The sequence below is a fragment of the Haliotis rubra genome, unplaced genomic scaffold (genome assembly GCF_003918875.1).
Source record: "Haliotis rubra isolate DU_JTF1 unplaced genomic scaffold, ASM391887v1 Scf283, whole genome shotgun sequence".
In the NCBI taxonomy this organism is placed as follows: Eukaryota; Metazoa; Mollusca; class Gastropoda; order Lepetellida; family Haliotidae; genus Haliotis; species Haliotis rubra.
The window spans coordinates 1,050,901-1,063,673 of NW_025766925.1; the positions used below are offsets into that span (position 1 = coordinate 1,050,901).

Here is a 12,773-nt window from a genome sequence, read left to right on the forward strand (position 1 = left end):
AGACGTGGACTCATTGACTGCAACAAGCTGACGTTTGTTCTCGATCGGTAGATACGAACACTTCCATCTACTCTGACCATCTGGAATCTGCGGCCATTTATAAAACATGACTCGGTCAGTTGACCGTTTCTGTGCTATATCAGTGTCGCAGTGTTCGGGCCCAACAATGCCTTTAGTACCAGCGTTACACCTATGGTCTGTAAACTCTGATATTGCACCGAAGCATTCTTCTGTATACTGTCCAGCGATTGACAGGATGGCCAATGCCAATGCCAATGCCAGTTTCATGTTGCATATCTTTCCTTGTTCGTATCCAACCATAATCACCAATCTATACCTCGGTGCCTCGATGTATTTTGTCCCACTCTGTTACCTTTGAGTATCCTCTTCTTTTTGTTGAAAAAATATATTTCAAACACATGAGAACCACGTGATCGATGCACGCCAACATCATATGATGAGGCATGTAAAAGGCGGCGTTCCAGATTGCCAAAACGTTTCCATGCCACATATCTGGCTATGCGTTTTCATTTTAGTGGTGGCGGTGAGGTGGTCTAGTGGTTAGGCATTGGCTCGTCACGCCGAGGACCCGGGTTCGATTCCCCACATGGGTACAATGTGTGAAGCGCCATTACTCACTCACTCATTTTAGTGCCCATATTTCGTTGTATCTTATTTCAAAATTCAAATAACCAACCAACAATTTAGAAATAAATGCCTTGACAAGCCACTCTAGGATGTGAAGTATGAAGCGTTAGAAATTAGCATTGTCTCCCTTGGCGTCCTTCCTGTCAAACTCCTTACAGCAATTGCCTACGTTACCGGAGGTGAAGGAGATGTCACGCACTGAAATAGAGCTTGTCCTTCTCTACAAATGGCGTTCATAAACATGTCTGCCAAAATGTGTTTTTCAACTTCGAGACATTCCTTGTTTTAATCAATATTTTGGAATGCCCCTGAGCCCTTTCTCCTGCCGTGTTTGTGAGTTCTGAGAGATACATATATTCAAACAAGAAATCATATTATTTCGACTATTGAATTTGTTGCTGTTTCAATGTTGTAGATCCGTCCTCCTCTGAGGAAGGTACCGACATGAATCTGGAATGCTAATTGTAGACTTAGGTATTTTCTGTGTTTCAAGTGTCTTCGCAAACTGTATAATGTTGCGGTATGATTGTTACATGAGGCATTCTAGTATCTATGCTCTTGTTTATGCTCAAGACCCTATTCAGAACACGAATGTCCAGTAGTACAGCCTATCGGAAACAACCCGCATGCAGCCGTCATCTGCTGGTGTCAGTTATCCCCTTTTTTATGGGTTTTTATCCGGTCACTTGAGAACATTGTCGCATGAACAATCGTAAAATATGTCACTAACTTCTGAACAAAACTTTATCCTAAACACAAACCATCATATTCATACACGATTTTACCATGTCTATGTGACGCAACACCCATCGTTATAGCCCTTGTAAGCACTATGGTCCGACGATATTTACCTGTGATATTGCTACAACAGAAGTGTTCCGAGGAGTGAATACTTGTGTACTTGCAGGGTCGGATTCAGGATTTTGGATAAGGGGCGTGGGGGATGTTGCACATTAATAATGAAGTCCAAAGGTTCGCCTGTTTTGTGAACATGGTGAGCTCGAACTGAGTTTTGTATTATTATTGCAGATGGAGGTGTCGTATGGATAATAGTTTTGCTGTCATATGGCCTTTGTCAGGTTGGTGATCTTAGACATATTGTCCAAACAGTTTGAAAATGATTAGCCGTCAATGAAATTCTTTTCCCCTTATTTACACAATGGACATTTATAAAGACTCTTGGAAGTCTCACATACTTGATGGCTGTGGCAAAGCCCACATTGCAAAGATCATCTGACAAGACTAAGTCACAAATATAGCAACAGTAACATATTAATTACTTAGGACTGACATGGCTACAGAGCTGGTTTAGGATAGCAAGCAGGACATGTACAGATATTCAGTGGATATTAGCAGTATAATCTTGGATTAACATCTGAATATTGTGGCAAATTGAGGGTCTCTAGACATATACATTATATTCATATGTGGCCATTAAATCATTTACAGTAGGAATAAGGTACCTTCTTATATGTGTTGTTGCCCTAAGAATTTCCACACAGTCCAAGTATGTGTGAAGTATCTCATTTACTCTTATCTAGAGGTCAGTGCTATTTATTGATATATTAATATTGTGAGGATAGGGATATGAATAACATAACCATGATATGTTGATGCTTTGTTGTTTAGGACTTGGAAAAACTTGATGATGGTGAAAGTCTTCTACATGCTTGGAATGTGCCAGGATCAAATAGTAAGTGGAATTTGGAGGTGGAATGTGTGTATTTGGCATGATTTTGCATTGAGGTATAGGTATACACTAAAAGTAGATAATGTCCCAGATCATCATAATACTTTTTGTGGCTAGTTTAAATCAATGTAGTGCAATACAGTTCATGGCTTGTCAGCTGTGGAATGACCAAAAATGCTAACCATATGTTACCTGGGTAACTTGGGCCAGGTACAGGAAGCCACAGCTTTCTTAGGTTGCTGTCATCTGATGATCTTTGAAGGAATAGAAAAACACAAGTTGGTAATTGATAACTTTTGAAAAAACATAGTTTTAAAAATGTAAATCACCCTCCATTAGGCATTTTCCGTGCTTTATGGTGGACTCAAACAAGATTAGGCTTATTTAATAAGTGTGTTGAGAAAGGCCAAGAATGTTTGTCATTACCACAAATCGAGGCTTATTGATTGGCATATGGCTTTATTTTATAATTATTCCGGAAATGGGTGTGACCTAGTATTTAAAGTTTTCCTCCTCACCTTGAACACATAGGGTACAAGGGTACAGTGCGGGAAGCTAGTTTCTTGTGTTATCACGGTAATATTTGCTGAGAGCTGTCTGAACCCAAAATCACTGACTCACTATTATTGTTCTGTAGTGCCAAAAGAAAAGGAACCTATTCAACAAAAGAATACCCCCCAAACTAAGGAACACAAGCAGAACAATGGAAATCAAACAAGCCCAGGGGATGAAAAACACACTGGAATTCTTTCTGGTAATACTGGTATTATGCCATTAAATAGTATACAATAGCTGTTTGGTAATGTCCCTTGTTGAGTTGCTATTATTGGTAAAACAGTCATAGTGATCAAATGTATATTTTTCATTCATATGATAAACAGTAATGTTCAAATAGCAATACATTCGATTTCTAATGAATACAAGATTATAAGTACATTGACACAATGATTTTTCGTCAACCATGCTGAAAGTGTAAGTACTGTATATCATTGCCATTTGTTTACAGATCTAGAGACGTATGTGAAAAACCACGTGGCATTGATCTTAATAGGTGGTGGTGTTGCTTTGATCTTCCTCTTCCTGATGCTTCATCTCACCCTAATATATATGTAAGTACAAAAATGTCATGTAGTTGCTGTGGGGACAAACGTTGGTGAAGCGTACATAAAATATGTAATGCGGCTCTGAAGGCTTCGTTTGCTGTACCACAAACAGGCTCACCTCTACTGTCGAATGTTTATGTTGAGGAAGGGGAGGAGTTACGATCACCTTGGCTTATCGCGGAGATCGCTTTGTACAACATCACCATGGTCATAATGTATCACGAATACAACGCATAACAATATGAAACATCCATTTTGGGTGAATAAAATGATTTGACTAATTTGTGAAAACAGAAGGCATGTAAAGTAGATAACGTACCTGAGCACGTGGTTCTGAGCACTGCAGGCAAAGGCTCAAGTTCATGTTCATTTAAGAATTTAGTATTGTGGTCGAAATTAAGATTTGGCAATGCATTTTGTCTGCATTTGGATATTTTAGATACTCGAAGATGGATACTTTCGGTTTGTAAAATGGCAGACATTTTATCCAATACGTCTGTCAAATTCGTAAGATTCATTTTTCTGTGACAGATTGACTCGCAATAAAGACGTTTACAAATACAATTAACACTGATTTTTTCTGTGTTGTGTTACTTTTATATTAAAGTATGTATTTTACATGGTTACATTATTTTCAACATATTTTTACCCTTCTAAAATCATAATAATTCAGTCTGTCAAATAACAACTACAATAATATAAGATGTAATTTTGCCAAAATGATATATACTATTTAGACAATAAAAATTGCCCATGAACCATCATAATGTTTTCACAGTTTTCTTTGGTGTTATAGTTATTCTCAATTACTTTGTGCAAGTTTGTGGTTGTATCTGCGTCTCTTTTTTCTTTCAGCCATTGCAAATCCAGAGGCAATGACGCAAGACGCAAACCAGCCAAACCCAAGCGGATGAAGGCGAGTAGCTTTATGGAATTGTAACTTTGTTGGTGTTGCAGGTTTCCTTCTGTGGGTTGCAAATCTCGCGGAAATACTAACCGCTTACTTCTTGTGGGTCTCCTGGACGACAGGGGATTGCTTGGAGTGAATGTTGTAATGTCTTGGAATACCTTCGAATATTCTTTGCATTTGACTTCACAGAGCTAACATCAGATTTTCAACAAACATCCTCTTCACTTCATAATCAGTTGTGAGAGAAATGTCGTTCACATGACATGTCTGGTACGGGCCTCTTTTTGTGTGAACCAATGACAACACCTGGAAAAAATCAGTTTCTCTGGCACACTTTCGAAAAGGTATGAAACCTTGTTTGTCGCCGGAAGTACTAAACAAGGTAAGGTCTTGCGAGGTGCCGTGACCTACTTACGGGCCTTATTAGTTGTTGGGGACCAACCTAAACCCGAAACACCCACTGGTATATACCACAAAGAAACACTACAAGAAGATTAAACGTTACCTTAAAATGAAAAACAAAGACAATCTTTTGAACTGTCCTTGACTGAAGGCCTTTATAAAGGTAAGGAGACAAAATGTGGTGGCTAGCTAGATCTGTTAATATATACATGTTACAAGGTCAGACACTTCTAAATCCACGTAGACATATTTAAAAGTTTATAATGACACGAGATCAAGATGTTTTATTGTACATAAAGCCTCCGGCCCATATGCATAGTGTTATAATGACAGGCAAAATATGGACAATGAAAATAGAGGAAAGCATCATAACATTGTGAAATTAGTCAGGAGACACCAGACGACTCTTCTTTCAAATGACTTCGAATGTGTTAAAAACAGGGCTAATTTTACATGGACAGATTCGTCTTCTGATGATAGAATACTTATAACTGTTTCCCTTGTAGGGTGACCCAAATATGTCTGTGGAATATAGTTCTTTCTGTGCAGGTTCATTTGTTGAAAAAGGAAAGGTCTGTGACAACTAAAACCGAAACATGTTTGTATCCATTTGTATAGCAGAAATCTAACTGATATTTCAGAAGAGTCGACATTCCGATGAAGATGACGACCTGGAGATGTCATCCCTCAGTCTGCTACTGTCTGCTGCAAGTCGCGCCTATCAAGACAGTCAAAGAAGAAAACACTACAGAGAAAATACAAGAAGTAGGGAAACTACAAGTGAGTCATCTTCGGATGACTCTACACAAAAACATCAGGGAAGACGAAAGAAGAAAAAAACATCTGATAAGCTCAGGAGTCGTTCTATATCAACATCCAGAAGCCCGAAGAAAAAGCGTACAAAACCTGTTGCAAAGGTGGTACCATCATCCAGAACGCGACTCTTGTCATCTTCAGTTCATTCTGGTACCAGTGCCTCCGAACAGGTAAACCGAGCTGCCCCTGACAAACCTCCCTTGGGACCACCACCAACTATATCGGCACCAACACCACCGGCAGTTGCAGCCCCACCCCCGCCATCTGCAGCAATTGCCCCACCCCCATCCCCGCCATCTTCATCCATGGTCCCAACCCCTCCCCACCTGCGGCCATGGCCCCACCTCCTCCACCTGCGGCCATGGCTCCACCCTCTCCCCCAACCTGCGGCCATTGCCCCACCCTCACCTGCAGTCATGGCTCCACCCCCACCCGCGGCCATGGCTCCATCCCTTCCCCACCTGCAGCCATCGCCCCACCTCCACCCCCAACTGCGTCCATGGCTCCACCCCCTCCCCACCTGCAGCCATGGCCCCACCTCCACCTCCTACTGCGTCCATGGCTCCACCCTCCCCCACCTGCGACCATGGCCCCACCACCACCTACAGCCATGGTTCCACCCCCTCCCCCACCTGCAGCCATGACTCCACCTCCACCGTCTTTTAGTGCGCCTCGCCCACGACTAACTGCCCCGACCCCACCAAGGCCACGCAAACCTGCTCCTGTTTCACATGAAGATGCACTTGCAGCTGCTCTGAATGCAAGACGGCTGAAGATAAGTTCTTCCACCACAGTGAATAATAATAACGCTCTTGCCTTTCAAGGATCAAATGTTATTTCAGCAGAAGCACTTACACAAGCATTCCCAAGTATATTCTCGCCTCAAAAGTGAAGATGAGTTCAGTTTAGGATGTATTCGATGTATGGAATGGATCAAATATACAATCATGACATCTGTATGCACACTGTATGCAATATGTAATTTTTCGTAATGTCAGTTTTATATAAAAAAATAACAGTTCATCAAATCATAGTGGATATTTAATATAGATGTCAGAGTTCAATTTGCAATAAAGCCATTGATGAAATTATTGTTTTGTTAGAACAAGTCAAGGAAAGGCAAAGTGTACCAAGTATAATAATTATGTGTTCAATGACTTCCCTTCAGGTTTGTAATAACAACACATTCAACTATAAGTACAACCTCGAAGCATAACAGCCTGTGTCTAAAGCTACTTTAATGCCAAAAAGGCACTTCAACTTTAATAACCATATCACTTGCGGTTTGGGAAAACATATTCAGTTCATGACTTTGAAGCAAAAACTGTGTTGCATTAATAACAAAGTCGTAAGCACTTCTGGTTTAGTGAGACTATTTCCTGCTTGCAAAAACGCATGTTTAATGCAGTAAACACATGGAGAGAGGAGCAGACTCAATGTCTGATTATTAATATCCAATTGAAAGCGAATTATGCAAACATAAGGTAGGTTCCCCACACCAAGAAGCGTACCTACTTTACAAATGACCACTCAATGAGGGTCACTCATAACCTAATCAAATTAAAATCAGATCTTAGTGCTCGCCAACACTACACAACAATCTGATGACTGCCCAATGGTTACATCAGAACGACCTATTGCGAACTAAATTATGACAAAACAATACCTGGTGGGAATTTGACGTTAGCGAAACAGAAAAGAGCGCTTCCAGTTTGCGGTACTAGATCCAAAATGGCGGCAAAGAGTATCATAGGCTGTTCACTGGAAGTAGGTCACAGTAGCTTGAGACAACCATATGGTTGTCATAACTATATGTATTCACATTCATATAATCACTGCATGCATGAGTCTTTGAACCCGCGAAGATCCGGGTTAGAATATTGATCTTCAGTAACTCATGCTTGTCGTAAGAGGCGACTAACGGAATGGGTGGTCAGGCTCGCTGATTTGGTTGACACTTATCATCGGTTCTCAATTGCGCAGATCGATGCTCATGCTGTTGATTACTGGATTGTCTGGTCCAGACTCGATTATTTACAGACCGCCGCCATATAGCTGGAATATTGCTGAGTGAGGCGTAAAACTAAACTCACTCACTCACTCAATGGTCTTTGAAAAGTAAAGAAAAAAGCATTATGCTGAAATGGCAGACGTTGATCTTAGGCTGATGTCTACTGTGACCTCGACCTTACTTATACATGTACGTCCATGGGTACAATGTTTGAAGCCCATTTCGGGTGTCCCCAGCCGTGATATTGCTGTAATATTTCTAAAAGCGGCGTAAAAATAAACACACTCACTACTTATATGTCACTCAAGAATGTTTCTATACTGGACCCCGCCCTAAGTTTGACAGGTACCAAGTTTCATCCACCTACAGTATATCCTTCTTGAGTCGGTAAACAAAGTATTTTGACATGACTACGACATTTCCGGTGGTTATGAAGGAGATACACATGGTATGATATCCTTGAGATATCGGATCATCACAGGGTTTAAAAATGGAAGGTCATATTCAATTCACCGAAAGTAGGTCAAATCTTTGTAACAATATTTTGTCATCAGTTTTCGCAACATATAACTACTTTTAAAAGAACTGTCAGCACAAAAAGACATGTTAATGAAAACACTTCAGAACGCGCCCCTCCTGAAGGATGACACGTACCAAGTTTTACTGACATGCAAGAAGTTCTTTACCGTTCGAAGTGACCTTGACCGTTCATATGGCTGGTTGGGAACAGATCAAAGGCCCAACGGCCAAAAGGGCCAAAATTGAAAAAGTCAAAAGGGCCAAGGGAAAGTCAAAAGGGCCATAGACTTAAGTCAATAGGGCCAAACTTTTAGAAAATAGTAAGATTAGAAGAAATTTATTACATGCTGTTGAAGTAGTTCTAATCCTAGACAACTCAGAGTGTCTCAATGTTGTTTATTTAAAACATCTCAGGGTGATTAAGTGTTTATTTTATGAGTTCGATTGTTCGATTGTTTTTTCAGTAAAGACTTGGGGCAATGCCCCTCGTCATCATTTTACACTGTATACATGATAGAATATGGTTATCCATTGAAATATGCAAATTTTTTACGTTTACAAAAGGAGGCTGGACAAAACATTTCGGTACTTACATGCATCACTTTATGTATTTACATAATTTTGCAATACTATCTTTAGATGGGTTTCTTAATAATTCCAAAAATTCAACATACTTGGTTTCTTCCATAAAATAAGGTTTAATCAGCTGTTTTCGATGTACTGTATGTTTGGGCAAATTAAAACGAAATGGTATTCATCTTCAATTACATTTACATTATTTTCTTTACAGTAGATACAATATCTTTGCTCCCGATCAATATTTTCATAACGCCCAGTTTCAATTTTTAATTTATGACACGAAATTCGTAACATAGTTAAATACCTAACAGTGTTTGAATGTAAAGCATCTAAGTATAATTCATATCCAAATACACTTTTGATATTAATGTATAGCCATAATTTACTACTTGAAGTAATAATGTCATGATGCCATTTTTGAATAAAACAAACAATTAAGCGTTGCTTAAAATGACAACAAAACGTACTAGCGTATAGTCAACCATACAACTAGTTTATGTAATGATTACACGAGGTTTTAACAGAGCCACTGGTGAAAATTACACTAGTCAGTCATCTAAACAAGATTAACGTTTTAATTAGTTGTGATTGATCTCATGACTCAGAATGCTTTATAAGACGACCAGTTCAACCACAAGTCAAATTGGTAACCATCCCAGTTCTCCAAAAGGAAGCCAGCCTCCTACCCTTACAAGCACAGCTGCTGCATGACGGAAAACTCTGCCAGTCAGCAAAGAAGGAGCAGGAAGAACTGTTTGAAGCATGGGGAATGTACAAGGATGCAGAAATGAGCCCTGTTGCACCCCTGTTCTAAGTATGTAGTGGAATGATTGATGTGCATCATGATGTGTGGAGTGATGTCTATAGTGAACTTTTAAGATGTGTGAATTATGAACATTTGAACTATTTATGAATATTTGATCACATATCAACACCTGAATGTATGATGATCACACTGTATATTATTAATATTGTTACTACATATTGATACAAATGTAATAAAACATGTAAACATATATTTTTGGATTTGATCTGTGGCCCTTTTGATTTAAGTCTATGGCCCTTTTGACTTTTTAAATTTTGGCCTTTTTGTCCTTTGGCCCTTTTGACTACAACCCTTGCTGGTCAGTGTGTGAAACAGACTTGAGTGGGCGACAAAGGTGATACACATGACCATTCGTAACTACTCGTGTCATCCCGGGCAGCCGGTCACGTAAAGAGGCGAGTAGTTACGAATGACACAGGACATGATAATACCCGTGTTATGTCCAAACAATGATTGAATTCAAAGTGGCGGCGGTTGTAAAATTCTGAAACCATAAAACATCCTCACAAGCACGTGTCCTCCCATTCTTCAGACAGCCATTCTTCAGACAGTCATTCTTCAGACACTTGAGTAGAGGGGTTAATTACCCTCATCCTACAGCAATAATGGAACAGCTTAATTAGGAGATGCTGATAAAGTCAAATTCCTCAGCACTCTCAGGAAGAGAGCGAGATAAGGAACGACCCAAATGCACGCCCTCTATGACGACCAGATTTCCAGGGTGGACAACGATGTTATCCCCTACCGTCCTTCTTTTGCGACCGTGTCCAGCGTACTCTACCGCCATCGCCGTAAGGTGATACCTGCTCTGCCTCGTACACGTGCTGATGTCGCCCTCGAAGGATGCTGGACTGAGACAATAGATGTCAGACCTTTTCCTACTCATCGACAACGGAGAAGATGACAAGATACTTGCTTTTTCTACACTTGATCACCTCACTGCAGTGCAAACTGCTGACACCATCTTCATGGACGGCACTTTCACAGCTTGCCCTGATATCTGTGATCAAGTATACATTATTCATGCCAGATCTGGTTCCTCAAGCTACCCCCTCGTCTTTGACCCATTGCATAACATATAGACCTGTACCTACATAAGACTTTTCCGTCTCCTGAAGAAAGAAGTGTTACGCAGACTCAACAGACCTCTCAACCCACTTAGGCTTCAGACGGACCTTGAATTGGCTGCTATCCGTGCTGTGTAGGCTGAATTTCCACAGGCTGAGTTAAAAGGATGTTACATGTATTTCCATTACTGTCAAGCGATCTGGAGGAAGACTCAAGACGTTGGACTTACCACTGCTTACAAGGAAGACCCAGACACATTCCAGTTCACCAGAAGAGCCGCTGGTCTTGCGCTGCTGCCTCAACGTCAAGTCCAGGACACGTGGTTGGAAGCCATGGAGTTGTCACCGGAATCAGACCGCATCCAGACATTCAAGACCTACATGGTTGATACTAGGGTTGACTTTGATGCACGCTTTCCCTTGCCAATTTGTAACCACAACCAGACCCAGGGACAGAGAACGAACAACAGTCTTTAGGGATTCCACAGCCGCCTCAACAGATCTCTTCCTCACAGACACCCGAACATCTATCGCTTCATCGAAGTCATAAAGATGATCGAGCAGGCAGACAGGGCTAAACTTGCACAACTAGACTTCGGAGCTGCACCCCCTTGGCGTAAGAAAGTCTACCGAGACCTGGAGGTTGAAGGATCAGCTTGCACAGGGCCATAAGACACCACTAGAGTTCCTAGATGAACATACAATGTATGAACATTTCATTACATGTTTTTCATGACAACATGTTGATATCATATTAATAAATTATATACATATGTCTATGTGGTTGTCTTCTCTTTCTCAATTGTGGTGGCGCGTAGTCCGGTGCTCAAAGCTCAGGTCACAAATCGGTGAAGTTAAGCACCGTCGAGCTCGGAGAGTCCTTAGATGGGTGACCGTGCTTGGCAGCTTGACTCCTGAGAGTTTCTAGGACTTCAGTCCTGCCCCACAACGAAGCACAAGTGACACATGTGGTCTCACCTTAGGCAAGTGAGTTTGTTCAACATTGTCTCTGTCCACCCAGCAGGAAAATGGGTACCCGGTGAATAAACTAGCGCCTGTTATCGGGGTAATAATAATGCTATAGCCACCCAGATATAGGAAAAATTGTACCCAAAGGTGCCTAATATGTAATTGATGTGCTGCCCTATATAGGGCCTACTCCATGATTGATGTGCCGCCCTATATAGGGACTACAGATTAGGGTAGAGTTAATGTATGAGTGAGTGAGCATGGTTTTGCACATCTTCTAGCAGTATTCCAGTAACATCACATCAAAGATGAGCCTTCAGTGGACACTTTAACCACTATGTTACCTGACCACCTATCCAACTGGCAACATGACTCTGATGTTCAGAGACAGTACAATGACAAACGTCTGCAGATCTCAAGTAAAGAACGATATGTATGCGTAGACAATGATCCCGGTACATATAAATGTAATATTTCTATACCTCCAAACATATTCCCGTTGACAATCTTGACGTCGCATTTGTTGTTGACGATATTGTTCGCGGGACAGGTAAGGGCCGTGTATTAAAAACAACATTGTTGACGGTAGGGAACATATAAGACCAGGACGTTTCTAACCGTCTAGGTAACAATATGTATTATACAACCTCTCCTTGAGGGATCGTAATGAACCTGTGGCGTGTCCCAGTGCAATTCTACAGAGCATATATTGCCCACGGTGATGAATTCATTTGGCGAAGACGTCATGGCCTTTTGAAGCTCGCTGGCCTATTCAATGATCGATCAAAATAGGCAATAGAAATAAGCTTTCCTATGGCTGAACACTCAATTAGACTACAGTACAGGTGGGGTGTTACCCTTCTTTATTTACGACTGTCGGCAGTGCATGGGCGCTCTCTTCAGATTTTGTGGTGGCATGTACAGAATACAGGCCACAAATCAGGCGTTGTTAAGATCGCAGATTGAGTGAGTTTAGTTTTACGCCACACTCAGCAATATTCCAGTTATATGGCGGCGGTCTGTAAATAATCGAGTCTGGACCAGACAATCCAGTGATCAACAGCATGAACATCTATCTACGCAGTTGGGATACGATGACATGTGTCAATCAAGTCAGCGAGCCTAACCACACGATCCCGTTAGTCGCCTCTTACGACAAGCATGGGTTGCTGAAGACCAATCCTAACCCGGATCTTCACGGGTAAAATTCGCAGAGGGAGGTTGAATGGGTTG

At 41.1% G+C, this 12,773-nt stretch overlaps 1 protein-coding gene across 1 annotated transcript; it reads left to right on the forward strand.

Annotated features, from left to right (window-relative positions):
• Nucleotides 1-644: 644 nt before the first annotated feature.
• Nucleotides 645-6,213, forward strand: LOC124281355 (pollen-specific leucine-rich repeat extensin-like protein 3). The gene is made up of 7 exons (XM_046717390.1): nt 645-981; nt 1,678-1,727; nt 2,278-2,341; nt 2,976-3,092; nt 3,345-3,447; nt 4,297-4,357; nt 5,395-6,213. The coding sequence occupies exons 1-7, from the start codon at nt 951-953 to the stop codon at nt 6,211-6,213; spliced, it is 1,245 nt and encodes a 414-aa protein (XP_046573346.1). The 5' UTR covers nt 645-950.
• Nucleotides 6,214-12,773: the final 6,560 nt, after the last annotated feature.

Excerpts from the sequence above, each read along its gene's own strand:
- LOC124281355 (XM_046717390.1), top strand. The coding sequence starts at position 951 with ATGCCCCTGAGCCCTTTCTCCTGCCGTGTTT. Across the intron at positions 3,093-3,344 it reads ACACACTGGAATTCTTTCTG|ATCTAGAGACGTATGTGAAA; the intron begins GTAATACTGGTA and ends ATTTGTTTACAG. Across the intron at positions 4,358-5,394 it reads CCAAACCCAAGCGGATGAAG|AAGAGTCGACATTCCGATGA; the intron begins GCGAGTAGCTTT and ends CTGATATTTCAG.